At 42.1% G+C, this 26,635-nt stretch overlaps 1 protein-coding gene across 6 annotated transcripts in view; it reads left to right on the forward strand.

The window, feature by feature from the left end:
• Positions 1-26,635, forward strand: part of SH3PXD2B (SH3 and PX domains 2B) — a 293,221-nt gene that overhangs the window by 203,104 nt on the left and 63,482 nt on the right. For all 6 annotated transcript variants that reach the window (XM_068277154.1, XM_068277153.1, XM_068277149.1 and 3 more), the window contains 2 exons: positions 13,249-13,274; positions 22,712-22,846. In XM_068277154.1, the coding sequence (XP_068133255.1) occupies positions 13,249-13,274; positions 22,712-22,846 (161 nt within the window). The remainder of the gene's footprint in view (positions 1-13,248; positions 13,275-22,711; positions 22,847-26,635) is intronic.

A 26,635-nucleotide genomic window follows, 5' to 3' on the forward strand; every position in this document is an offset into this window, starting at 1 on the left:
ATATTTCTAGCCAAAATTTTTATATGGGCTACAAGTGCTGAAAGCCAAATTATTTCATTCCTCCACTATCCATGGCGGCCTGGAGGGGGGGAATAGTAATTAACACATCACAGAGTTTTTTTGTAGCTAAAGTTTTTATATGGGCTACACCAGGCGCCTTTTTTGTAGCCAAAGTTTTTATATGGGCTATACCAGGCTGCTTTTTTTTTGTAGCCGACATTTTTATATGGGCTACACCAGGCGCCTTTTTTGTAGCCGAAGTTGGTATACATGGGCTCCACCAGACGCCCTTTTTTACAGGCGCCCTTTTCATATAAACCCATATATATATATATATTTTATTTTTATTTATATATTTATTTATTTTTTATTTTTTTTAAGCAGTAGTGGAATTAGACCCCACTGACATTGACAGCAAAATGGGAGTTTAGATCATGTGACCAGTACTTTCATCTTATAAATAAGGCCTCCTTTCATAAGGTAACATAACTTCATCAAACCAGCAATCAATGGGTTATGCTGTGTTGTCTTTTTTCTTGTTTCTGGAGTACTGCTTTATTAAAGACATGTCCACTTTGCTGTTCTTAGTGCAGTGCATGCAGCAGGGTATGTATGTGGCTGCTAGCTTTCAGGGATTTTTCTGACTTTATGAACGGTCTTTTGGGTCTGACATGGGAGCAATGAGTTCAACAATTTCTTGTAAATACTGGTATACTTTAGTTTGTAAATGATGCCAAAAACAAAACCTGTAAATTTCTCACGTATGAATATGTGGAGTTCCCTGTTGCTTCTGTAGAATCCTGCTCTGATGTATGGCACCTATCTATTCTATGAAAGGTCAGATGGGACTCAGAGAGCTCTAGAATTTGTATGCCACTGTATGCAGGCTTGCTGCAAGATTCGGGTGGTGCATATGACAGCCTTTTTAAAAGTCTGTTCACATTTTACTGCAATGTGCGCTGACGGTTCCAAGAAACTCACCATCTCTTTAATTGAGTCAGTCAATGTATTCATCATCTACAACTGGAAATGCTAATCATAAAGGGACCTTGACTTTGTCCTTGTGGTAAGCTGTAGCAAATCACTTACATCTGACATGAGCAGGTTTATCTAATGTGTTGTGTGGAAAGTGTGTGCGGTCCTAGCATGTGCTGTTACATTAGTGTATGGATAGGACACACAAGCTTGCTATCAGATACTTTGCATACGTGTAGATATTGGCGAGACACTTAACAGAAATTGATTTTTTGTAATGCAGACAATAAACCTGAACATTAAGGAACCAATCAACAAAATCAGAAAGTTGACCATCCTTCTCTTACATGAGTCCTGCACGTCTATAGGCCTTACCTCCTTCGCATATGTAGCTTCATTATGAGAGTCCTTATGTAACACTTCATCCTCAAACGTACTTGGAATACCTGTCTGTAGGCTGATTTGCTCACAACCCTATGCTTGCCCATTTTTTTGCCTCCAACATGTCACTTTGGGTCGTAAGGGAGAAACACACTTTACAAATGTTTTGTTGATGTTGTTGTTGTTCAAGAACTGTTCTCTTGCTGCCCCTAATATCCCACTCCTTGACAGGTGCCATTGTACCAAGATAACCAATTACCGTTATTCACTCAGTGTGTGTCTGTGTATACAGTACCTTGCATGAGTGTTTATCCCCCCCCCCCTTTTTTTTCATGTTTTGTTGCCTCACAACCTGGAATTAAAATAGATTGAGATTGTTGACTAAAACAGAAACCATCAGCTTGCATAACTATTCAACCCCCCTTCCCCCCAAGGGACTGGGCAAAGTAGTTTATTATATCAGAAATGGTCATATTAAAGTACATAAAGTATAGTACACTATTGTATTTTTAATGCTTCAGCAAACAAGCACAGTGTCTAAATGTAATGAGCCAATATATTAATAAGAAATAGGAAGATAAAGTAGGATGCGGAAGTTTGGGCAACCTTGTTAATCATCATGATTTTCCTGTATAAATCGTTGGATGTGAACTGAGCTCCTGATCTTTCCACCCCATGCTGCTGCACCGCTCCCAGATTTCCACCTCACAATCGACAACACAACCATTCTCCCTACCTCCCAGGCCCGCTGTCTGGGTGTCACCTTGGACTCTGACCTCTCCTTCATCCCACACATCCAAAACATCACCAGAGCCTGCAATTTCCACCTCCGTAATATCTATAAGATCCGCCCCTTCTTAACCCCGGACACAACCAAACTGCTCATCCATGCCCTCATCATCTCCCGCCTTGATTACTGTAACTCCCTCCTTTCTGGCCTCCCCCTGAAACGCACTGCCCCCCTTCAATCAGTGATGAACGCGGCTGCAAGACCCATCCATTCTTCGCACCGCTCTGCATCCACATCTCCCCTTTGTGAATCCCTGCACTGGCTCCCTATCCGTTTCAGGATAAGTTTGAAGATTCTATGCCTAGCGTATAAATCTGTGCACAAAATCTGCCCTACCTACATCTCGGAGCTTGTTCACAGGTATACACCAGGTCGCCCCCTCCGTTCCTCCAACGACCTTCGCCTCACCACCCCACGCATTTCACACTCCCATGCCCGCCTGCAGGATTTCTCAAGAGCTGCCCCCACCCTCTGGAATGCCCTTCCACCACCCATCAGACTTGCTCCCTCTTTCAACACATTCAAGCAAGCCCTCGAAACCCACCTCTTTATGATGGCCTACCCACCTACTACCACACAGTAACCCTCTAAGGAATATTTAACAGCCTCACCTAGTGTTTCCACCCCACCCTTTTAGATTGTAAGCCTTTGGCAGGGTCCTCCACTCCCTAGTGTAATCTACAGGATCATGTGCTCCTGTCCTATGACAGCCTGTACTTGTATAATTGGGCCTACCTGACCAGCCCATATTGCATGATCATGTATTTTGTACAATTTGCATATATAACTTTGTTCTATGTTGTATAACCCTATGTCTGTCATCCTTGTATCATTGTATATATTTATTGTCCAGCGTTGCGTAATATGTTGGCGCTTTATAAATACAATAAATAATAATAATAGTGGTTATGATTAAAATGTGTGTTAAATATATCATATATGAGACACACAGTGATATTTGAGAAGTAAAATTAAGTTTATTGGATTTACATAAAGTGTGCAATAATTCTTTAAACAAAATTAGGCAGGTGCCTACATTTGGGCACCACAAAAAATATATATTAATATTTAGTAGATCCTCCTTTTGAAAAAATGAAAGCCTCTAAACGCTTTGTGTAGGTTCCAATGAGAGTCTGAATTCTGGTTGAAAGTATTTTGGACCATTCCTCTTTACAAAACAGTTCTAGTTCATTCAGGTTTGATGGCTTCCGAGCATGAACAGCTCTCTTTAACTCACACCTCAGATTTTCAATTATATTCAGGTCTGGAGACTGAGATGGCCATTCCAGAATGTTTTACTTGTTCCTCTGCATGAATGCCTTAGTGGATTTTACGGAGTTTTTAGGGTCGTTGTCTTGTTCAAAGATCCAACCTTGGTGCAGCTTCAGCTTTGTCACTGATTCCTGGACATTGGTCTCCAGAATCTGCTGATACTGAGTGGAATCCATGCGTCCCTTATATTGGACAAGATTCCCAGTCCCAGCACTGGCCACACAGCCCCACAGCATGATGGAACCACCCCCATATTTTACTGTAGGTAGCAGGTGATTTTCTTGGAATGCTGTGTTCTTTTTCCTCCATGCATAAAGTCCCTCGTTATGCCCAAATAACTCATTTTTAGTTTCATCAGTCCACAGCTCCTTATTCCAAAATGAAGCTGGCTTATCCAAATGTGCTTTAGCATACCTCAAGCGACTCTGTTTGTGCTTTGGACTGAGAAAAGGCTTCCTCTACATCACTCTCGCATACAGCATCTCATTGTGTAAAGTGCAACGAATGGTTGAACGATGCACAGTGACTCGATCAGCAGCAAGATGATGTTGTAGGTCTTTGGGGCTGGTCTGTGGGTTAACTTTGACTGTTCTCACCATGCGTCACTTCTGTCTATCCGAGTTTTTTCTTGGTCTGCCACTTCGAGCCTTAACTTGAACTGAGCTTGTTTTCTTCCATTTACCTATTATGTTCCTAACTGTGGAACCAATCAGCTAAAATCTCCGAGACAGCTTTCTGTATCCTTCCCCTGAACAATCTTTGTCTTCAGGTCATTTGAGAGTTGTTTTGAAACCACCATGTTACTCTTCAGAGTAAATTAAAAGAGGAGAGAAACTATCAATTGACCCCCTTAAAGGGACTCCGAGCAGTGCCTGTGGGTATGCCTTTAAGCATACCCACAACGAATTAATTATATCCTCACACCTACCGGCATGATGTTTGTAATTATATCCCCCTGGTTTCCTTGTATTTCATTGCATTGCACTGAATAGAGCTGCCGACACTGGGAAAAGTGTCGTCCTGCATAATACAATGCTGAATAAGGTATCCAAGATGGTGGTCACGATTTTGATCGCAAAAATAAAAGGCGTAGGGTGGCGGTTTATATATCATTGGAAAGAGGAGAAAGAGAGCTTCAAAATGGTATGCATCTTTCCATAGTTACTGCACTGCTCGGAGTCCCTTTAAATACTCTTTCTCATAAGTGGTAGTCTTGGTAAGCTCAGTGACCCCTGACCTACATACACTGGCGAATCGCCAGTGTATGTAGGTCAGGGGTCACTGAGCTTACCAAGGCAATTTGAGTTGTAATAATTAGTCCTAAAGGTTTTGGAATCCGTAAAATGACAACAGTGCCCAAATTTATGCACCTGCCTAATTTTGTTTAAATGAATACTATCGATACCCAAGTGTTCTAAAATGACAGTGTGCAAATAATGTCTAAGTAGCTGTGAAAATTTTTTCATACTTTTCATGTTGAATATTAGAGGCAAAAACTGTAATTTATTGACTGTAGAATTTAGCTATATTGGGACAAATCAATTGCAGAAGGGGTGTCTGCTTTAATGCACAGTCAGAGTTGCATGTCACTACAGAAAGCAAATATCAAACATATCAAACTCTGAAAGCAAAAACAGTATGAAAAAGCTGTGAGAATTCGTTACATTTCCTCTGCTCTCTTCAGACAGGTCAGTCAGAAACACAGGACACAGAAAGCTGCAGCTGTTGGAAGCTTTCTCTCTGTCACACACAGAGCTACACATAGAGTTAACTGATCAAGTGTGAGGGGACTTTCCCCTCTCCTCATGGCTTAGTCAGCCTCAGTTTTGGCATCAGTAAACTTTGAAAGTATTTTGCTAATAGTAAACAAAGAAGTTGCTACTAAAATGTATACACCAGTACTTAGCAGCACTTCCCAAACAATTCCTGTGTCAATTGAAAAAAATACGTGAATCGATAGTATTCCTTTAAAGAATTATTGCACACTTTCTGTAAATCCAATAAACTTAATTTCACTTCTCAAATATCACTGTGTGTGTCTCCTATATGATATATTTAACTGACTGTTTTAACCACTTCAGCCCCAAGGGTTGACATTTTTTTGCATCTGAGCAACTTTCACCTCCCATTCATTTGCCAATAACTTTATCACTATTCATCACAATGAATTGATCCAGATCTTGTTTTTTCCGCCACCAATTAGGCTTTTTGTGGGTGATACATTTTGCTGAAAATTAATTTATTCTAAATCCATTTTAACAGAAATATTAAGAAAGAAATGGAAAAAAATCATTATTTATCAACTTTTGGCCAATATAGTTTGAAATTCATACATGCTACCATTATTAAAACCCATGTACTTTATTTGCCAATTTGTCCTGCTTATTACACCATTTAAATTATGTCCCTATCACAATGTATGGCGCCGATATTTTATTTGGAAGTAAAGGTGCAATTTTTCAATTTGCGTCCATCACTATTTACAAGCCCATAATTTAAAAAAAATATATATTAGTACACTCCTTTGACATGCATATTTATAAAGTTCAGACCCTTAGGTAACTATTTATGTTTTGTTTTTTTTTTGTCAATTTTTGTTGTTTGTTTTTTTTGTTAAAAATTGTATGTGGGTAATTAGTGGTGTGGGAGGTAAACAGTAATTTTTAATGTAAAAAGTGTGCCTGAGTAATGTTAAATGCATGTGGGTGTAGTTTTACTATTTGGCCACAAGATGGCGACAGTCAAATAGTCCTGGGAGCGATCGAGCTCGTTCCCAGGAAGAAGAAAGAAGACGCGTAACTTTTTGGAACCAAAAAAGCTGCAGCGTCTGGAGAGACGCTGTCGGCTTTTCTCCAGGGGGGTGCGATCGGTGAAAGGGATCTATAATCCCTTTCACTGTTCGCCGAGCTAACGACCGGTAGCGGGAGCGCGCACGGGGGGGGGGGGGGGGGGACCCGCGGGAGCGCGCGCAGCCTAACTGGACGAGAAATTTCGTCCAGTTATGCTGAAGTGGTTAATCGTAAGCACCAACGATTTATACAGGAAAATCATGACGATTAACAAAGTTGCCCAAACTTTCGCATCCCACTGTATTGGCTGAACTTTTGTCAAAACAAAGGTGGCTATAGCTGGCCATGATGGGGACAGCATAAGTGGAGCAAACTGATGAAGTAAACATGTAGCACAGCCCTATCTATACAGCATATGAAGCACCTGAGGACATTATTGTGCAAGTGACAAAACTTTCCCAGCTGAGATGTTCCACCGACTTTTGTAAATGGCATAATTGCTGACTTGATATTCTGGACCCAGTGTGCTATGTGTGTGTAGGCTGCAATGACATTTGAAGGAGCTCTTCTGGCTGAGATAAATGCTAATGCACACATCACCTGCTGACATCTGAAACAGCCGCCAAATTGCCAGTCCGTGGCTGAAGAAAATTCAGTTTGTAACATTATTATAACCCGTTACACATTGGGTTCAATATTGATCGTACGCTCTATGTATAAAAAATCTAAGCAGTGGCCAGACAGAACCCAACCCCCCCCCCCCCCCCCCCCCCTTTGTGCAAATAATCGCAAAATGCATTCTCTAGGCAATCAAGGGTCTCCAATTTTGCATTGCGGTGTTCCATGATTTACTGGCAATTGAGTTTTTTTTATTCTCATTCCAGTGATTGAGAGTCACAGCCATGAAAATGCTACATGCAGCACGTTTGCATCACATTTGCGACTTTTGACAATCTCAATCGCTACAGTGTGAGTAACCCTACTCGTACAGCATCGCTTTACTGATCAGCAGCAATCAGCAGAGCGCGAATCCCAAAAAGCTCCCGAGTGTGAATGAGGCAGACACTGTGTTTGTAGATCTGTGTAGGCACTTCAGAACTTGTTTCTATATGTACCGGTACATTCGCTTCTTTAGTAGCTGATGCTAGATAAATTACTTGCATAATGCCTAGTCAGCGACCAATTCCTGTGCTATAAGCTGCAATTTGCTCTGACATAACACTGTGCCAGACCCTTTTTTTTTAGTCTACATAGTGTAGCTGACGCAGTCCAGACACTGGGGGCAGTCACACCCCCAAAATACCTGCAATCTGACACTCTCTCTTAGCAGCTTCTGGTCATGTGACCAAAAAATTAAAATTCATTTCACTCAGAAAGGTAACCTGCTGTGCACTAAATATTGTCAACAAATGCTAATAATTTCAAGCTTATGCAAACTGTGTTAATTTTATACAAATGTATTTTGGGTTTTTTTCTGAAAATTTGCATCAAATAGAAATTATTACCATCTCCACTATTTGATGATGTTTTTAAATGTGCACCTGGAAAGGGGCTTTAAAGGGAAATACGTGTACCACTTTTGCTGTTAAATGAATATCTGGCTGCACAGAGCAGGAGCTATTCAAACTCCTATACAGTATCTTGACTAATCCATTGACTAGTACAGTAGCTGTAATAGGCAGTTACAAATGCTGAGGGGAGGTCCCATAGAAGGAACAGTATTAAAAGTGAAATATAATAGTGTGCTGCCATCTACTGGAAATATTCTACACTGACATGCAATGAGTTTAACCCTCCGCTCTTCCACTACTTTAACTGTTAGTTCACTGAATTGTGGAGCTATTCCCATTGCAGCATATTCTACTAATGCCTTATGTACTTTATTTGATCAATGGACAATGAACTACGTTAATCAAACATGACTTTGGTGAATGTGAACGGGTGAAACTGTGCATTCTAATGCAGCATCTGTCACCATTCAGCGTTTTTAGTGCTTTCAGTTTAAGTGCTTTCACACATTTTGCATGGCTAGGAATAAGCAATGAAATAAGCATTTGTCAAGCATATTAAATGCAAGCTGTTTGGCTGCTGTTCAGGATTCCCTGGTTGGTGTTGTGCAGCACTAGGAAAATATGCAGTCGCCTCCAGAGACACAACGACATATCAGGGAAAGCCATTGATCCTGTGCGGTGGCTAGCGGGGGTGAGGGGGTGGGGGGGTATATTCTGTTCTGCCAAAGCTAAACCATTTCTCTTCAAATGAAACTCCTTTTTGGATGAATGCAAAGAAATCATTTCCATGTCTATTCACAGCAAGGATGCCAGGAAACATTTATCTAGCCCTTTGCTTTCTAGTACAAATGCGCACAGAAACTACAGCATAGGTTTTCTAACAAGAAGTATTGCTTGTAGTTGGGAGTCATTTGGGCAATTCCAGGCCGTAAAAACAGAAACCATGCATCCCAGGCATACCTACCATTTATAAAAGAAGCATACGTTTATAAAAGAAGCCTATTAATGTGGGCACCAGGTAATATAGTTTAATATCAGCAATGCGCTGTTACTAATACTTTACTATCATGCTTACAAAGGTACTTTCAACCAAAATTTTACCCTCATCATCCTTAAAGGATATCCGAGGTGAAAATAAACTGATCAGAAAAACAATTGTATCTATTCTCCTTCTCCTACAAAGGACTTTTTTAGATGTCCCTCGGTTTTATTTTAGATTTATATCTAGTTTTTAAGCTTTTACTGTTTCATTGTCACCTTTATTAAAGTATGCCAGAGCTCAAATCTATGAATTATTGACCCTTTTTATCTCTTGTCTGCTCTCAGACACCATTTACTGACAGAAAAGTGTTTTATGGCTGTAATTACTCACCAATGAGGGTTATGCTTTAGTCTGACCCAGTCCGACCTGGACAGAAACTGTCACTTTCATACCTGATGTTTAACTTTTTCAGGCAGAGAAAGAAAAAAAAAGGAACACAGCCTAGTTATTTTTGTGCTTGGCACTGTACATACAAGTGTCTATCTCATCACGTCACGTCACCTCAGTTGTCCTTAAAGCCATGACCTCTTTTCCTGCTCCCCCCCCCCCATTCCCTCCCCAACACAGACCTCTTCCTGTAACCTAGCCCTAACCTCCTGATACTTAGTATTAAACCTAACCACCTCCTACTCTAACACTATACCTTCTATAACACCTTCTAAACTGTAACCCTAGCTTATACTTCCCTTGCATGGTGTTCTTTTTCAGGTATTTCCAAAGCTGGCACTTGGCTGTACTATAGCAGAGCACTGAACATTCGCCTGAAAAAAACCTTTAGCCAGTGCTATATAACAGCCAAGTGCCAGTGCCCAAACTGATAACTCTGTGCCTGGCACCCCAGTGGAGTCATGGGGCGACTCTGAGCACAGTGGTGAATAACAATGTTTCAGTAATTAATGTATAGAGATAGCTCAATGAGCACCTTAGGGAATAAAGATGGTATGTGTGTTGCCTGTTGTGAAGTTAAATAGAATGCTTTGTTTATCCAAAGTAGAAAATAAAGTCCAATTCAACAAATCTTTTTCTTTCGACCATGTAGAAGATAGTTAAAAAGTGGCTTGCACATTTCAGACCTGCATCAGTGATGTTTTCTAGGAAGCAAAAATAAGTTGAAATTGTCCTTTTCCTTTTACAATTCGATATAGCTGGATAAGTAATAACCTTCACCAAAGTAACAGTTACTGACACATATTCTGTTCAAGGAGGGATTTAGTCTATCAGTCTCCCTGACATTCTATTTCTGCTGGATTTCTGTGCAAAAAGTGGTTCAATTAATTTTCATGAACTTTTGCCTGTAACTTACCAAAATGTGTCTAGCAATGGTCTAGTATACATTTTACATAATAAAGATCTCAAACACAAAATTATGTCAAAAAATAAATTCAATTTAATTTTCCCTTTCTACCAGGCCACAATTTCCCCACTTTGCAATTTTTTGGCAAAAACCGTGGGTTTTTTTTGCCTTCTAGTTTTTCGCATACAAATTTGCATTCATGTGCAAGTTTTCACATGCAGGTTTCCAGAGCATGTGATAGTTTGCATACAAACGCAAATTATAATTTGAAATACACATGTGAAAAAACAGAACCCTTCCTTAGAACAAAAACAAATGACATTTGTAAAGCACTTTTCTCCTGTAGGACTCAAAGCGCATAAGCATGGCACAGACCAATAATTTGTTAATTGGTAGAACTACTGGATGAGCCTGACTCATCCATACCATTTTCAGATATTTTTCTCTGGACGAGTCAGGCTCTTCCTTACCACCAAGGAGGCTATGGGAGATTAACTCTTCACAACTTCCTGTTGTGCCTGTGGGACAAAAATAATAATAATTTAAAAAAATCCCTTTTAAAGAAAGTGGTGGTCAATTTTCTTTGGGAAACTGTGATACTAAATAAATTAAAGTATTTGTGATATGAGAAATAATTATTGCTGTCTTTCCTTTCTAGGATATAATCTGCCACTGACAGAGGCAATCCATGAATTATCAAAATTATAATTTCTTGTTAGAAAACTGCAATTGTTCAATAGTATGGTTGTTTCAATTGTGACAATCTGTGTTATTTAGTTGGTTGTTATGTAAATCCCACTGTGTACAGCCAGCATAAAAGTGGCCACACCTTACAATTTTTCTGTTACCTTACCCTAATTATTTTACCCCAATTCAATTAAAACAACCTGTTGTACTGAAAAAGTTGTTTTTGTTTTTTATTGAGAAATCCAACCGAATTTGCCATTTTATTAAAGATTGGACATGTTGGAAAATTCAGACCAACTTTACCAAGAATTGTATGGTGTGTGATGGATTGTCAAATTGTATTCAACCTAAATACATTTTATGTAACTGTTCAGTACATACCAAACTTAGTTGTTTGTATAAACAACTAAAAAAATGTAATTATGAAAGAAGTGTATATCTATATAATGAAAAGAGGGAAAGAGTACTTAGTTTATTTATGTAATTAATAAACAGAAATCATTGAGTGTTTGTAGCACAATAAAGTGTGGTAAATGCAGTTGTAAGCAGCAATGTGGTGTTCTGTGGTAATTGTAGGGCTAAACAGAGACACTGATGTAGATGTACAGACATGGAATATGGTGATACATGTCACAGTGGAAAGTGTAGTTCTATGAAAATGCAAAATGATCAAAAGCTTATTGAGTGAAAGACTGCCATACATATTTTTTCTTATCCAACCAACTTTTTTAACTTTTGCAATCTTTTTGCCTGAAATTGCGGCAATCTTAAACACCTGCATGTTAAATCTAACAATGTAATCAAAACTTCAGTCAATCGAAAAATTGGTTCAGATTGGACAAATTGAATCAAAATAAAAAGATTTTGACTTGTGTGGCCACCATACAATTAAAAGATCCAATTTTCCACCAATTCGATAAATATGATTGGTTGTACCAAGTTTTTTTTTTTGTCATTCATTCGAGAAATCTGATCAAATTTCACCTTTTTAGTTTATAAAAGAAGATTGGGAGTGTTGGATTTTTTTTGATCAAGTTACATGAAAATTGAATGGTGTGTGGTAGATTGCCAATTTCTTAAAGAGACTCTGAAGCGAGTCTACATTCCCTTTTTTAACTTGTAGTTATGTTCATCACTATAACCCTAGCTAAAATGCTGCTATCTCTCGGCAAAACGAGGGGTTATTACCCCCCAAATCCCTTCTCCAGTGTCCGGGGAGCGCTTCCTGCTTGAGGCAGAGCTAATGGCTGTAGCTCTGCCTCTCAGCACGTCAATCCCGGCTGATCGGCCCCTCCTCCCCCCCCCCCTTCTCAATCTGCCTTCACAGAGAGGGGCGGGGTAGAGGCAGAGATCCACCGCTAGATTGACGCGCATGGAGGCAGAGCTGCAGCTCATAGCAAGAAAGTCGTGGATTTTGCATGGGGGATTTGGGGGGTATTAACCCCTCGTTTTGCCGCGGGATAGCGTTTTAGCAGGGGTTATAGTGATGAACATAACTACAAGTTAAACAATAGAGTTTAGACTCACTTCAGTGTTTCTTTAATGTATAAACCCAAACAAATTTGGTGAGTTTTCAATCATTTTTATCATAATTGATGAAAAATTGAACGTGTGTGGTACATTGGTCAGATTTTTGAAATGTTACAATCAGTCAGAAAAATTGATTGCAATTCTTGAATTGAAAAGATATGTAAAAAATTGTATGGTGTGTGTGGCCACCGTTAGTGTCCTCTTACACTTAACCACCCTGGCGTTCTGATTAAATCGCCAGGGTGGCTGCGGGAGGGTTTTTTTTAAATAAAAAAAAACTATTTCATGCAGCCAACTGAAAGTTGGCTGCATGAAAGCCCACTAGAGGGCGCTCCGGAGGCGATCTTCCGATCGCCTCCGGCGGCAAGAGATAACACGGAAGGCCGCAATGAGCGGCCCTCCGTGTTTCGCTTCCCTCGTCGCCATGGCGACGAGCGGAGTGACGTCATGGACGTCAGCCGACGTCTTGACGTCAGCCGCCTCCGATCCAGCCCTTAGCGCTGGCCGGAACTGTTTGTTCCGGCTACGCTGGGCTCGGGCGGCTGGGGGGACCCTCTTTCGCCGCTGCACGCGGCGGATCGCCGCGCTGCAGCGGCGATCAGGCAGCACACGCGGCTGGCAAAGTACCGGCTGCGTGTGCTGCTTTTTATTTGGTGCAAATCGGCCCAGCAGGGCCTGAGCGGCAGCCTCTGGCGGTGTTGGACGAGCTGAGCTCGTCCAGACCGCTCAGCAGGTTAATCAGTTGCTCTCCGTTATAACTGAAAGGACAACTGATTTTCAAAGTAATGTCCATGTTTTCCTATGGTTCAGTTCCCACTATACATGTTTTAACTGAAAGCTTTTTCACAATGCACTGCTATGATGAAAAAAAAGTGTACCAACGCATTAAGTGTTGGGCCCTCAGACTAGCTTTTATAAGATCTGGAAATAGTTTAAAGTCCTTTTAAACTAACCAAATATCTGTGTATGTTTTTCAGAGAGCCTCTGGGAAGAAGAAGGTTAGGTAAGACCAATTGCACGTGACTGCCAGCTAAATGTTCTATATTATGTTGTATAGTATGCCTTGTGGTAAAACGGTCTTGACTTTGGTTTGAGGATTGTGTTTTCGCATTGAGAGTCTTTTAATTTCTGCAGAGACATTTTAAAATAAATAACGTTCCTAGCGCCACCATTTGCAGAGGAATTATCACTATCACTCCATCAGACTGTGTAGCAGATTTCTTAACACAGTGATATCATAAAATGCAAAAACTACATAACATTTGGATAAAGTTTGTTATAGTACCTCTGTACTCATGCCAGCAGAGTCCATATTAGGGTTGCATTTTCGACCAGGCATTGTAAATCTTTGCTTGTGGTTGTGAAGTCTATAGAAATGTGATTTTGGCAAAGCTGTTGTAAGGTATAACATTTTCAAAGCAGCCACAAAAGAAAAGTTACTATAAAATGCCTACAGTGTAAAAAAAAAAAAAAAAAAAGGTATAACTGCTGCTTGTGATTTGCTAGTATGGAAGATGCAGGCAGTTCCCTTAGGTGCAGAAATCCGAGATGGTGAATTTGGATTACATAGAAACTGAAAGTGTTCAGCGCTCCCTGCTGAGATGAGATTAGAACTATTCTTATTGAACAATAAACAGAAGCATACTGGAATAGTAAACCAGTAATGGCTTATGCATCTCAAACAAAAAAGTATCGGCTCATCACTAATGGAAGCTTCACTGAGTGATATATGGGCCAGCAGAAGCTATCCTGCATTGTTTAAGTGAGAGGTAGATGCCGTACTCAGTAGGTGTCATGGGACATTGTTGCATTAGGTAGTCTAGCTATGCCATTGATAATGCATTTGGTGAGATAGAGGTAATGCAGAACTCAGATGGATGCAGTAGTCAACTTCAAAATGTGGGAAAGATGGGAGAAAGCCAACACATCCACATTTAAGGGAAACCTGAATGGATAGTCATTTGGAAGGTATCCTTTATCTCCCTTTTGAAAATGCTGCTTGCTTGGCTGTCTTGCTTGTCCAACACTTCTGATCCTTTTTCAGTCAGAAGGTGCTTGCAATTCAGGGTTCGGATTTCAGTAGCTGTATGCTTGTTTATGTTTTTACTGCAGAAACAACAGATCTGTTCTACAGTCAAGCAGCTGATTTTTGTTAGTTAAGATTAAGATGTTAGCCTCCATTTTTCCTCTCTGTTCAGGTTCCCTGTAAGGTATGACTGAGTTTTCCAAGGTGGGAGTTGGATAAGAGAGTGTAGCCGACATTGTATCCTTAGGATTATTGCAGAGCAGCTGTTTTGGCCCTTAGACCCCTGTTTATATAAAGTATTCCCCAAAAATGTTGAACTGTTGCAAATGTGCGCTAAATTCATATCATATGTTTTCCTTGGAGGAAGACAAAACTTTCCAGATCGACATTGGAATTTCCATTCTACGCTGTATCAACCAGTTTATTTTCCTTGTGCTGAAGTTCACATGCTGTTTTTTTCTGCCCTTTTTGTTAGGATTTTCCTCAAAACCTTCAAGTTTGTTTATAAAAGGTACTTTGTGATGTACACTAACATCATAGTAATCTTCTACAGTGGTGGGCAGTAGAAGGTCCCAGGCCTTTTTGGACCTTACAGTAGTCTTCTGGGGATTTTGATGACAATAAGTAGTCACTGTCCAATCAGTCAATGACATTACTGTCAGTCTGGCTGGAGCACATTTGTTATTATTGATTTATAAGGCGCCAAAATATTATTTGGCCCAAAATGCCACCACTGAGCTCCCTGAATCCGCTCCCAAACACTTGGTACGGATTGCCAGAACCCCAAATTACCCTTGCAGGGGGTGCGTACTATAAAATTAGTGCTGTACCAACTGCTTTGTTGGTACCTACACTCACTTCCTCCATACTTATTAACAGCAAGTGATCTGAAAAGATGAAGCTCAATTTGTGTTCATCCCTCCAGCCTCAAGGTGGTGATGTGTACAAAATAGACAACCTCTCTACCCAGCTGGAGAGTCTGTCTGATTTCTTATGCACTGTATACCCAATGGCCAGAAAGAGCTGTAGCGTTACATGTATGTGTTACGGCCAGAACCCGAAGTTTGGCCAGAACTAGAAGTGGCCGGCCACTTCGGGTTCTGGCCGGCCAATGCGCGAACTGGCCGCTGCGCTGCGGCCAATGTGAGAAATGAAACAATTCCTGTAAGGTTTAATGTGATGTTGTGGCCGCAGCGCAACGGGGGGCAAAAAATGTATCACACATCTTTACTTTATTCAATGGCATTAAGCCGCCCGGCTTTTTCCTCTGCCTCTCTCTCCTCCCCCCCCCCCCCCCCCCCGCCTCTCTCTCTCCTTCTCTTTATGGGCACAGCCGGGCGGGGACACGCGTGTCCCTCCGGAGTCGTTCGTCGCGGCAGGGGAATCCTGCCGTTCTTGCAGAGCGGGTGCTGGCAGAAGCAATGTCTGCAGCCTCCCCCGCTCTGCTCTCCTGCCGCGAGGAACGACTCTCCTGGACACGCGTGTCCCCGCCCGGCTGTGCCCATAAGAGAAGGGGGGAGAGAGAGGCGGGGGGGGGAGGAGGAGAGAGAGGCAGAGGAAAAAGCCGGGCGGCTTAATGCCATTGAATAAAGTAAAGATGTGTGATACATTTTTTGCCCCCCGCTGCGCTGCGGCCACAACATCACATTAAACCTTACAGGAATTGTTTCATTTCTCACATTGGCCGCAGCGCAGCGGCCAGTTCGCGCATTGGCCGGCCAGAACCCGAAGTGGCCGGCCACTTCTAGTTCTGGCCAAACTTCGGGTTCTGGCCGTAACATATACAAAAGGTCTGAGCTTTCCTCATCATTTGGCTGCCAGTGCCTGCAGGTCGGGCTTATGGTGCCCATACACGGTACAATAAAAATGTTCCATTTTCCTGTTTATTTGACTGAAATGATCTAATGGAAGTCAAAAATAATCTTTTTTTCTTTTTTTTTTAATCAAGAAAAACAAACAATTATCCTTTTTTTTCAATAAAAATTTCATCGGACATGTTGGAAAAATCTTTATATTTGATCTAACGGAAAAATCGAACAAAATTATCTAATAGAAAAAAATGGTATCATGTATGGGCACCATTAGGTAGAATCACTTACCAGATTTGGACACCTTGTTTGAATTGCAAATCCTTGATCATCTTCTGATTAGGGTGCAATCAATTACTTGCAATGTCCAACCATTATTGACCTGGTGGATGTCAAGCATATTATTAGAAGGGGGCCAGCAACAGTAGCCTATGTAATTCTCTAGATCTGACTTTCATTAATAAGACAAATGAAAGCAATGCTTGCTCAGTACACAGCTCATGGGGCACTAAATAAAGCACAAGCTGTTTTATCACCACACGTAGAATAATCAGATGTTTAGAATTCGACAATTCCTGCTGCAGATCAGAACTAATAAGTTGATCAGATGTTTTTTTTAATAAATCATATTACCAGTACGGTATGTATTTCCAGCAGCATATCTTATATTTAAAACAGCCAGAATTTGTCATCAAGTCCCTCCATGGTTGTTAGCTAAGGAGGAAAGAAACATGCATTCAAGATCCCCTTTCCAGTCCAGGCATAATATTATAACCCAATGTCTTCTGCTGGCAGTGAGAAGGGGGTGTGGCTGTGAGAGCTGCCTGCTATCCTTCCTGATGAAGATCTGGGATAAGCTGTATGAGGAGGCTGGACAGCCCGCCAATCAACCTCACTCAAGTGTTATAGTCCATAGAGGGGTGAGGTTGTCTGGACAGAGGGCTCTGAAGCTGGGGCAGGGAGGAGTTGGGTAGTCCATTTAGAGCAGGTAATATGTCCCCATGCAGCTGAGCAAAACGGGAGGAGAGGTTGTAGGAGGGAGAGGGGGGGGGGGGGATCTTATCTTTAATGTGGACACAATCTCTTGCACAATACACAATGTAAAGTTTTCATTCCACGTAAGTGTTGTAGAAATCAGTTGCAGTCTGCCCTGTGTATTTGTTTACCTACATGAGTGTCATTTAGTTTATCAGCAAATGTGACTCACAGCAGTGGCAGTGCTGCACCTCTGGTTGGGCTCTGCCTCTGCAAGAAAGAGTGAAGCTGTACACTTTCTATGCTCCATGCACAGTTCATCCTGTTAAAACCTCATTTTTTTTCTATTTCCATAAATTGTACTGAAGACATTTTTTCACCTTAAAGGTTATTATGCTGTGCCTTACCTTTTAGGGCAGAGATGAAGTTCTGAGTTTAGACCCACTTTAAATATGTTGCCCACCACTGTTTTTCATCACGCTGTGATGAAGCCCTTTTTTTCCTTTGACTTGGGTACATTTTCAAAAGGGTTGGCAATATCTCTTATTTATTGTGTTGGTGCTCTTACACTCTACTGTTTTCTTCCTGTCTTGCTATATTGTCTGTATAGCTTAACAATGTGCCTGGTGACTGTTATGTTCATCTATTATTGCAGATAATGCCACTCTCTCTGCTAGCCATAGACCTATTTCATCCTGCATAGTAGGCCAGTAAGCACCTACAGCTATCACAAAGCCTACAGAAAACCCTATATTAACGGCAGATTAATATATGCAGAAAATGTGCATTCATTAAATGATCTACTTCAGTCCAAAATGCACCAGGAAAAATACATGTGCACCTCATTCTCATAACAAAAGATCAGATGATGAATGAAAATGGCCACACTCAGTTGTTCTAGCCAACCAAAATATCATGTCTACAGTTACTTTAAAGTGTGCCAGAGCTAGACAAACATACAAGATTTATACATACCTGGGGCTTCCTCCAGCCCCATCCGCACAGATCGGTCTTATGTTGCGGTCCTCAGCATTCTCCAGCTCCAGTACCGGGTCCCGTAACTTTGTCCAGTGACGGCTAGCCTGAGCGTGCGCATTGTGCTCCCTCTGTCTCTCTCCGGCAGAGAATAGTACTGTACTATTCTCTGCCGGAGAGACGGAGGGAGCGCACTGTGCATATGTAAAACTGACTGCTACTGGCCGAAGTTACGGGACCCGGTACCGGCTATAGAGAGGGCTGAGGACGGCGGTATTGGAGGGAAATGTGCGGATGGAGCTGGAGGAATCCCCATGCATGTATAAATCTTGTTTATTTGTTCAGCTCTGGTTTATTTAAAGCGGTTCTGTGGATGTAAACTAAAACCGACACCTACCTGGGGCTTCTACCGGTTCCCCGCAGCAGTCCTGTCCCGCGCCGTAATCTACGTTCTTCTGTTCCCCACCGCTGGTTACCGTCCAATTATTTGTCTAACTAGACGAATGCGGTCATGCGCGTCCTTGCTCCTGATCGCATCTCCGGAAGCTCACTGTGCAGACGCTGTACGAGAAAACTGCGTACAGCGCCTGCGCAGTAAGCTTCTGGAAAAACGAGCAGGAGCTAGGCTGTGCAGGCGCAGTTGCATTCGTCTACTTAGATGCATAATTGGACCGTGACCGGCGGCGGGGAACGGAGGATCATAGAGGACGGCGTGGGACAGGATAGCTGCAGGGGACCAGTAGAAGCCACAGGTAAGTGTCAGTTTTGGTTTTTAAAGATATTCACAGAACCCCTTTAAAGAGGAACTCCAGTGAAAATAATGTAGTAAAAAAAGTGCTTCATTTTTACCATAATTATGTATAAATGATTTAGTCAGTGTTTGCTCATTGTAAAATATTTCCTCTCCCCGATTTACATTCTGACATTTATTACATGGTGACATTTTTACTGTGGGCAGGTTATGTAGCACAAAATCAGTCATACAGCTCCCCCTGATGGTATGTTTGTGAAAAGCATTATATTTCTCATGTAAAAAGCCGCATCTACACGCGTAGATGCGGCCGCGATGTTCCTTATCAATCGAGCCACTGATGCGGCTCGATTGATAAGATCCGACAGGACGGATCTCTCCACCGCCGATTCCCTGCTCGCTCCCCACGACAGGACAATGGCAGGGAATCGAGCGGAAGATAAGCGGTGCCGGCGGGGACGAGCGGGGAATCGAATCCGGCGCACGCACGGCGAGCGGGGACGCGGCGAGTACGCGCGGGGACGCGGAGGAGGCGATCCGGCGTCTAATCGAGCCGCCAGATCGCCACCTCATCTACACGTGTAGATGAGGCTAAAGGGGGTGTCAGCTACTGATTGGGATAAAGTTCAATTCTAGGTTGGAGTTTCTCTTTAAGGCCTATATCATGTACACATGATAATTTCTCAGCAGATAGGGACCTGGGTGTGTAACGGCCTTAAAGCCGCATCTACACGCGTAGATGCGGCTCGATTGATAAGATCCGACAGGACGGATCTCTCCACCGCCGATTCCCTGCTCACTCCCCGCGAGGGGACAATGGCAGGGAATTGAGCGGAAGATAAGCGGCGCCGGTGGGGACGAGCGGGGAATCGAATCCGGCGCACGCACGGCGAGCGGGTACGCGGAAGAGGCGATCCGGCGGCTAATCGAGCCGCCGGATCGCCGCCTCATCTACACATGTAGATGAGGCTTTATGCCAACATACAGTCAGTGTCCAATATCACCATATAAACCCCTAATGTGTGTAGGTAGATTTACTGTACAGTCACAGAAAGCAATAAAAAAAAACTGAATACATACTATTGCATTAATAACAAGAAAGAGAACTTACATTGATAAAAGTTATGTTATGCATAGAGCCTGCTTAAGTTAATGCTGTGTTAACAACAATAATCTCATGCAAGCTCTTTAGAACTACCGTACATCTACATAAAGTTTTTAATGCACTCACAAATGCAAGCACATGTGAGGGTCTGGTGCTCTCTAGTGGTACCTGAGCTGAATTACTCTTAAACTCTTTGTTTTGGCTGGCTTTGTTAGTTTTCCACTAAAAAGATACACAAGGAACACACATTTACTATCTGCTAAAATTGTGAAAAATGTCTTCAGTTGTGTTAAACAGAGTTTTATGTTCTGTGTTTATTAACTGTTGTTGTCCTAATCTGTACAATGAAATGTAATACTATGTAACTAATTGCATTTCATGACATTTCAGTTCAGTAGAAAAACTCTCATGCAGATATCATTCATGGAGCACATTATAGCATACTGAGTTATAGCTGTCCATACACCATACAATCTTGATTGTACAACCTTGTGTACATTTTCCCAGAACTTTTCTGTTCAAAAATAAACAAACTTCAATCTGATAAGTTAGGAAGATCTTCATACAATCATTTGGTACAATTAAATAATATAGTAAAATCTTGGTTGTATAAGGTATGACCAACTTTATGCCAGAGTATGATTGTGCAGTCTTGTCTGGTTTTACTTTACTGCATATTTAGTACAAGGGTAAGTAGACTGAACATATAGTTTATACAGTGGGTTGCAAAAGTATTCGGCCCCCTTGATGTTTTCCGCATTTTGTCACATTACTGCCACAAACATGCATCAATTTTATTGGAATTCCACATGAAAGACCAATACAAAGTGATGTACATGTGAGAAGTGGAATGAAAATCCTACATCAATCCAAACATTTTTTACAAATAAATAACTGCAAAGTGGGGTGTGCGTAATTATTCGGCCCCCTGAGTCAATACTTTGTAGAACCACCTTTTGCTACAATTACAGCTGTCAGTCTTTTAGGGAATGTATCTACCAGCTTTGCACATTTAGAGACTGAAATCCTTGCCCATTCTTCTTTGCAAAACAGCTCCAGCTCAGTCAGATTAGATGGACAGCGTTTGTGAACAGCAGTTTTCAGATCTTGCCACAGATTCTCGATTGGATTTAGATTTGGACTTGACTGGGCCATTCTAACACATAGATATGTTTTGTTTTAAACCATTCCATTGTTGCCCTGGCTTTATGTTTAGGGTCGGTGTCCTGCTGGAAGGTGAACCTCCGCCCCAGTCTCCAGTCTTTTGCAGACTCCAAGAGGTTTTCTTCCAAGTTTGCCCTGTATTTGGCTCCATCCATCTTCCCATCAACTCTGACCAGCTTCCCTGCTTCTGCTGAAGAGATGCATCCCCCGAGCATGATGCTGCCACCACCATATTTGACAGTGGGGATGGTGTGTTCAGAGTGATGTGCAGTGTTAGTTTTCTGCCACACATAGCGTTTGCATTTTGGCCAAAAGGTTCCATTTTGGTCTTATCTGACCAGAGCACCTTCTTCCACATGGTTGCTGTGTCCCCCACATGGCTTGTGGCAAACTGCAAACGGGACTTCTTATGCTTTCTGTTAACAATGCCTTTCTTCTTGCCACTCTTCCATAAAGGCCAACTTTGTACAGTGCATGACTAACAGTTGTCCTATGGACAGAGTCTCCCACCTGAGCTGTAGATCTCTGCAGCTCGTCCAGAGTCACCATGGGTCTCTTGACTGCATTTCTGATCAGCGCTCTCCTTGTTCGGCCTGAGAGTTTAGGTGGATAGCCTTGTCTTGGTAGGTTTACAGTTGTGCCATACTCCTTCCATTTCTGAATGATCGCTTGAACAGTGCTCCTTGCGATGTTCAAGGCTTTGGAAATCTTTTTGTAGCCTAAGCCTGCTTTAAATTTCTCAATAACTTGATCCCTGACCTGTCTTATGTGTTCTTTGGACTTCATGGTGTTGTTGCTCCCAATATTCTCTTAGACAACCTCTGATGCCCTCACAGAGCAGCTGTATTTGTACTGACATTAGATTACACACAGGTGCACTCTATTTAGTCATTAGCACTCATCAAGCAATGTCTATAGGCAACTGACTGCACTCAGATCAAAGGGGGCCGAATAATTATGCACACACCACTTTGCAGTTATTTATTTGTAAAACATTTTTGGAATCATGTATGATTTTCGTTCCACTTCTCATGTGTACACCACTTTGTGTTGGTCTTTCATGTGGAATGCCAATAATATTGATTCATGTTTGTGGCAGTAATATGACAAAATGTGGAAAACTTCAAGGGGGCCAAATACTTTTGCAACCCACTGTATGTAGAAGAGGCTCTTTAGGAGGCCCTCATACCATGTATACAGTAAAGATTGTTAGATGTTTGGCAAACTTGTGTCACAACTAAACTGAAAATTGAATAAGGCAAATTATCAAAGCAATCATGTTGATAATTGTAAATTATAAGTATTAACTTTTTAAAACAAACTTTTCAAATTCATAAGCACTTTGTATAGCTCTGTGTGCCTGCAGCTGTTCCCCTGTTTATACAGACTCAAGTGCCCATATGCAATTCACTTTTTCTCCCACGTTTTCTCCTAGGAGATTATTTTTCAACTTCTTTTTAGTATAACTTTTCAGAACTTTGCAATAAAAAAAAAAGTACCAAAAAGCTGTTTTGCTGCTGATGTGTCTTATGTGTTTTATTTACAGCTCTGATGGTTTATTGTGTATATGGTTCTCTCCCCAGTCTCCTAATCAGAAGGGTGCTGCTCATGTTAATTTGTTTGTACTGTTGGACAGGTGCAGACTCTACATCAGCTGATGCATTGGTATTTGACCAGTATGTGGTGGTGGCGCCATATGACAAGCAGGAGAGCTCAGAGATCAGCCTGAGAGTTGGACAAGTGGTGGATATCATTGAGAAAAATGAGTCTGGTAAAAATGTATTTTTTACTTTAAGAATGGAATGTCTGCTGACTCCAATCTGCTTAAGTGCTAGTGTGTATGGGGTTCTGATCATCAATTCACTGTATGTGCATTAGTGATTTATTCCTATTCATCTACTTAACTAGCAACAGTGGTATATATACAGGATCTTCTCAAAAAATTAGCATATTGTGTCAAAGTTCATTATTTTCTGTAACGTACTGATAAACATTAGACGTTCATATAGTTTAGATTCATTACACACAACTGAAGTAGTTCAAGCCTTTTATTGTTTTTCTTATTGATGATTTTGGCATACAGCTCATGAAAACCCAAATTTCCTATCTAAAAAAATTAGCATATTTCATCTGACCAATAAAAGAAATAATTATGTTCAGTTATGCACTCAATACTTGGTCGGGAATCCTTTTGCAGAAATGACTGCTTCAATGCGGCGTGGCATGGAGGCAATCAGCCTGTGGCACTGCTCAGGTGTTATGGAGGCCCAGGATGCTTCGATAGCGGCCTTAAGCTCATCCAGAGTGTTGGGTCTTGCGTCTCTCAACTTTCTCTTCACAATATCCCACAGATTCTCTATGGGGTTCAGGTCAGGAGAGTTGGCAGGCCAATTGAGCACAGTAATACCATGGTCAGTAAACCACTTACCAGTGGTTTTGGCACTAGTGGTGCTCAGCAGAGCTCGAATATTCGAGTAGCTCGAATATTCGAGCTCTTTTTCAGCTATTCGAGCTCGGTATTCGAGCTCCGAATAGCTGGAGCTATTCGAATGGGCTATACGAGTACACTCGAATAGCCCATTCACTATTCGAGCTATTCGAGCAACCCGGCGCTATTCGAGCTCGGTACCGAGCTCGAATAGCGTCATAGCCCAGATTGATGTCCTTAGAGCCAATCAGAGGGCTCCCAGGCCCTCTGACGGCAGCCAATCACAGAGGGGGACCCTGGCCAGCCCCTACCCTATAAATAGCGGCCGCCATGTTCCGTTTCTCCATGCTTGCCTGAGACTTGTACAGAGAGAGAGTTGCTCCTTTGTGCTTTGGCTTAGCAAGTGCTCTATTGTGATCATTTACCTAGCGTTTTTGCTCACCTACACCTGCCATATACACCTATATTGTTGTTAGTTAGATAGACATTGTATTTTAGTTAGTAGCTTGTGTGTTACATTAGAGACAGGCAGCTGCTGCAAGCTTACAGGTTTAGGCCTCAGGGGGGCCTTGCCTCTGTGGGCAGCTGTCCTCTGTTTATTTCTCTCATCTATACCAGTATTTCTGCTGTCCTTTACTAATAGTATTGTAGTTATACTGTACTAGGAGTAGGACACTCACTGACTGTCACTGTTTATAGGCTACTAGCTAGCTCCTGCGTGTGTGCACTCACTCACTGTCTGTGTGTACACACACTCTATTTCCTTCTGATTACTGATAGATTATTGTTAGTTAGTTGTACTTACTTACTACTTACTCTTACTGTACCCGTAGGGACACTCACTGTCACTGTTCATATAGGCTACTAGCTCCTGCGTGTGCGCACTGCACTCACTGTCTGAGTGTACACACACAACACACACTCTATTTCCTTCTGATCGCTGATTGATTATCGTAATTAGTTAGTTGTACTTACTGTTACTACTTACTCTTACTGTACTAGGAGTCTAGGACACTCAGTCACTGTGTTCATAGGCTACTAGCTCCTGCGTGCGTGCACTCACTGTCTGAGTGTACACACACCCACACTCCATTTCCTTCTGATCGCTGATTGATTATCGTAATTAGTTAGTTGTACTTACTGTTACTACTTACTCTTACTGTACTAGGAGTCTAGGACACTCAGTCACTGTGTTCATAGGCTACTAGCTCCTGCGTGCGTGCACTCACTGTCTGAGTGTACACACACCCACACTCCATTTCCTTCTGATCGCTGATTGATTATCGTAATTAGTTAGTTGTACTTACTGTTACTACTTACTCTTACTGTACTAGGAGTCTAGGACACTCAGTCACTGTCCATAGGCTACTAGCTCCTGCGTGCGGTCACTCACTGTCTGAGTGTACACACACCACCCACACTCTATTTCCTTCTGATCGCTGATTGATTATTGTAATTAGTTAGTTCTACTTACTGTTACTACTTACTCTTACTGTACTAGGAGTCTAGGACACTCAGTCACTGTGTTCATAGGCTACTAGCTCCTGCGTGCGTGCACTCACTGTCTGAGTGTACACACACCCACACTCCATTTCCTTCTGATCGCTGATTGATTATTGTAATTAGTTAGTTGTACTTACTGTTACTACTTACTCTTACTGTACTAGGAGTCTAGGACACTCAGTCACTGTGTTCATAGGCTACTAGCTCCTGCGTGCGTGCACTCACTGTCTGAGTGTACACACACCCACACTCCATTTCCTTCTGATCGCTGATTGATTATCGTAATTAGTTAGTTGTACTTACTGTTACTACTTACTCTTACTGTACTAGGAGTCTAGGACACTCAGTCACTGTCCATAGGCTACTAGCTCCTGCGTGCGGTCACTCACTGTCTGAGTGTACACACACCACCCACACTCTATTTCCTTCTGATCGCTGATTGATTATTGTAATTAGTTAGTTCTACTTACTGTTACTACTTACTCTTACTGTACTAGGAGTCTAGGACACTCAGTCACTGTGTTCATAGGCTACTAGCTCCTGCGTGCGTGCACTCACTGTCTGAGTGTACACACACCCACACTCCATTTCCTTCTGATCGCTGATTGATTATTGTAATTAGTTAGTTCTACTTACTGTTACTACTTACTCTTACTGTACTAGGAGTCTAGGACACTCAGTCACTGTGTTCATAGGCTACTAGCTCCTGAGTGCGTGCACTCACTGTCTGAGTGTACACACACAACACACACTCTATTTCCTTCTGATCGCTGATTGATTATCGTAATTAGTTAGTTGTACTTACTGTTACTACTTACTCTTACTGTACTAGGAGTCTAGGACACTCAGTCACTGTGTTCATAGGCTACTAGCTCCTGCGTGCGTGCACTCACTGTCTGAGTGTACACACACCCACACTCCATTTCCTTCTGATCGCTGATTGATTATTGTAATTAGTTAGTTCTACTTACTGTTACTACTTACTCTTACTGTACTAGGAGTCTAGGACACTCAGTCACTGTGTTCATAGGCTACTAGCTCCTGCGTGCGTGCACTCACTGTCTGAGTGTACACACACTAAATTTACTTGTGATTACTACTGATTATTGTAACTGCTAGTTGTACTTCCTGACTGTTACTACTTACTTACTGTACTAGGGGACACTCACTCAGTCACCTCACCAACCAACCCACTCCATTAAAGTACCCCACTTTTCACCCGCCCTTTTAAAAAACTTTTGTCTATACGCCCAAAACATTGAAGATGTCTGGAAGTGGCAGCCAGCGCGGTTTGGGCAAGGGGAAGGGCAGCAAGGGAATCAGGAGGAGAGGGAGCAGCATTGTGGCAAGCCGCGGCCGCGGGCGCGCCACCATGCACAGTTCCGCAGCAGCAGCGTCAGTGGCTAACATTCCTCCCATAGCCACTGGCCGTGGACGCCTTGGGCGCCGCCCAGCAGGAGCATCTGCAACTCACGCTGCAGAGACACAGCAGCAGCAGCGTGTAGCACCTGCTCCCATTTTCCTCCAGCCGGGTCGGAAACGTCCCATTGAGGAAAAGCATGCAGACACTGTGGTGCAACTCATGACGGAGGATGAGCATCTGAGGCCTCCACCCTCACCACCACCACC

The sequence above is a fragment of the Hyperolius riggenbachi genome, chromosome 3, assembly GCF_040937935.1.
Source record: "Hyperolius riggenbachi isolate aHypRig1 chromosome 3, aHypRig1.pri, whole genome shotgun sequence".
NCBI classification, from domain to species: domain Eukaryota; kingdom Metazoa; phylum Chordata; class Amphibia; order Anura; family Hyperoliidae; genus Hyperolius; species Hyperolius riggenbachi.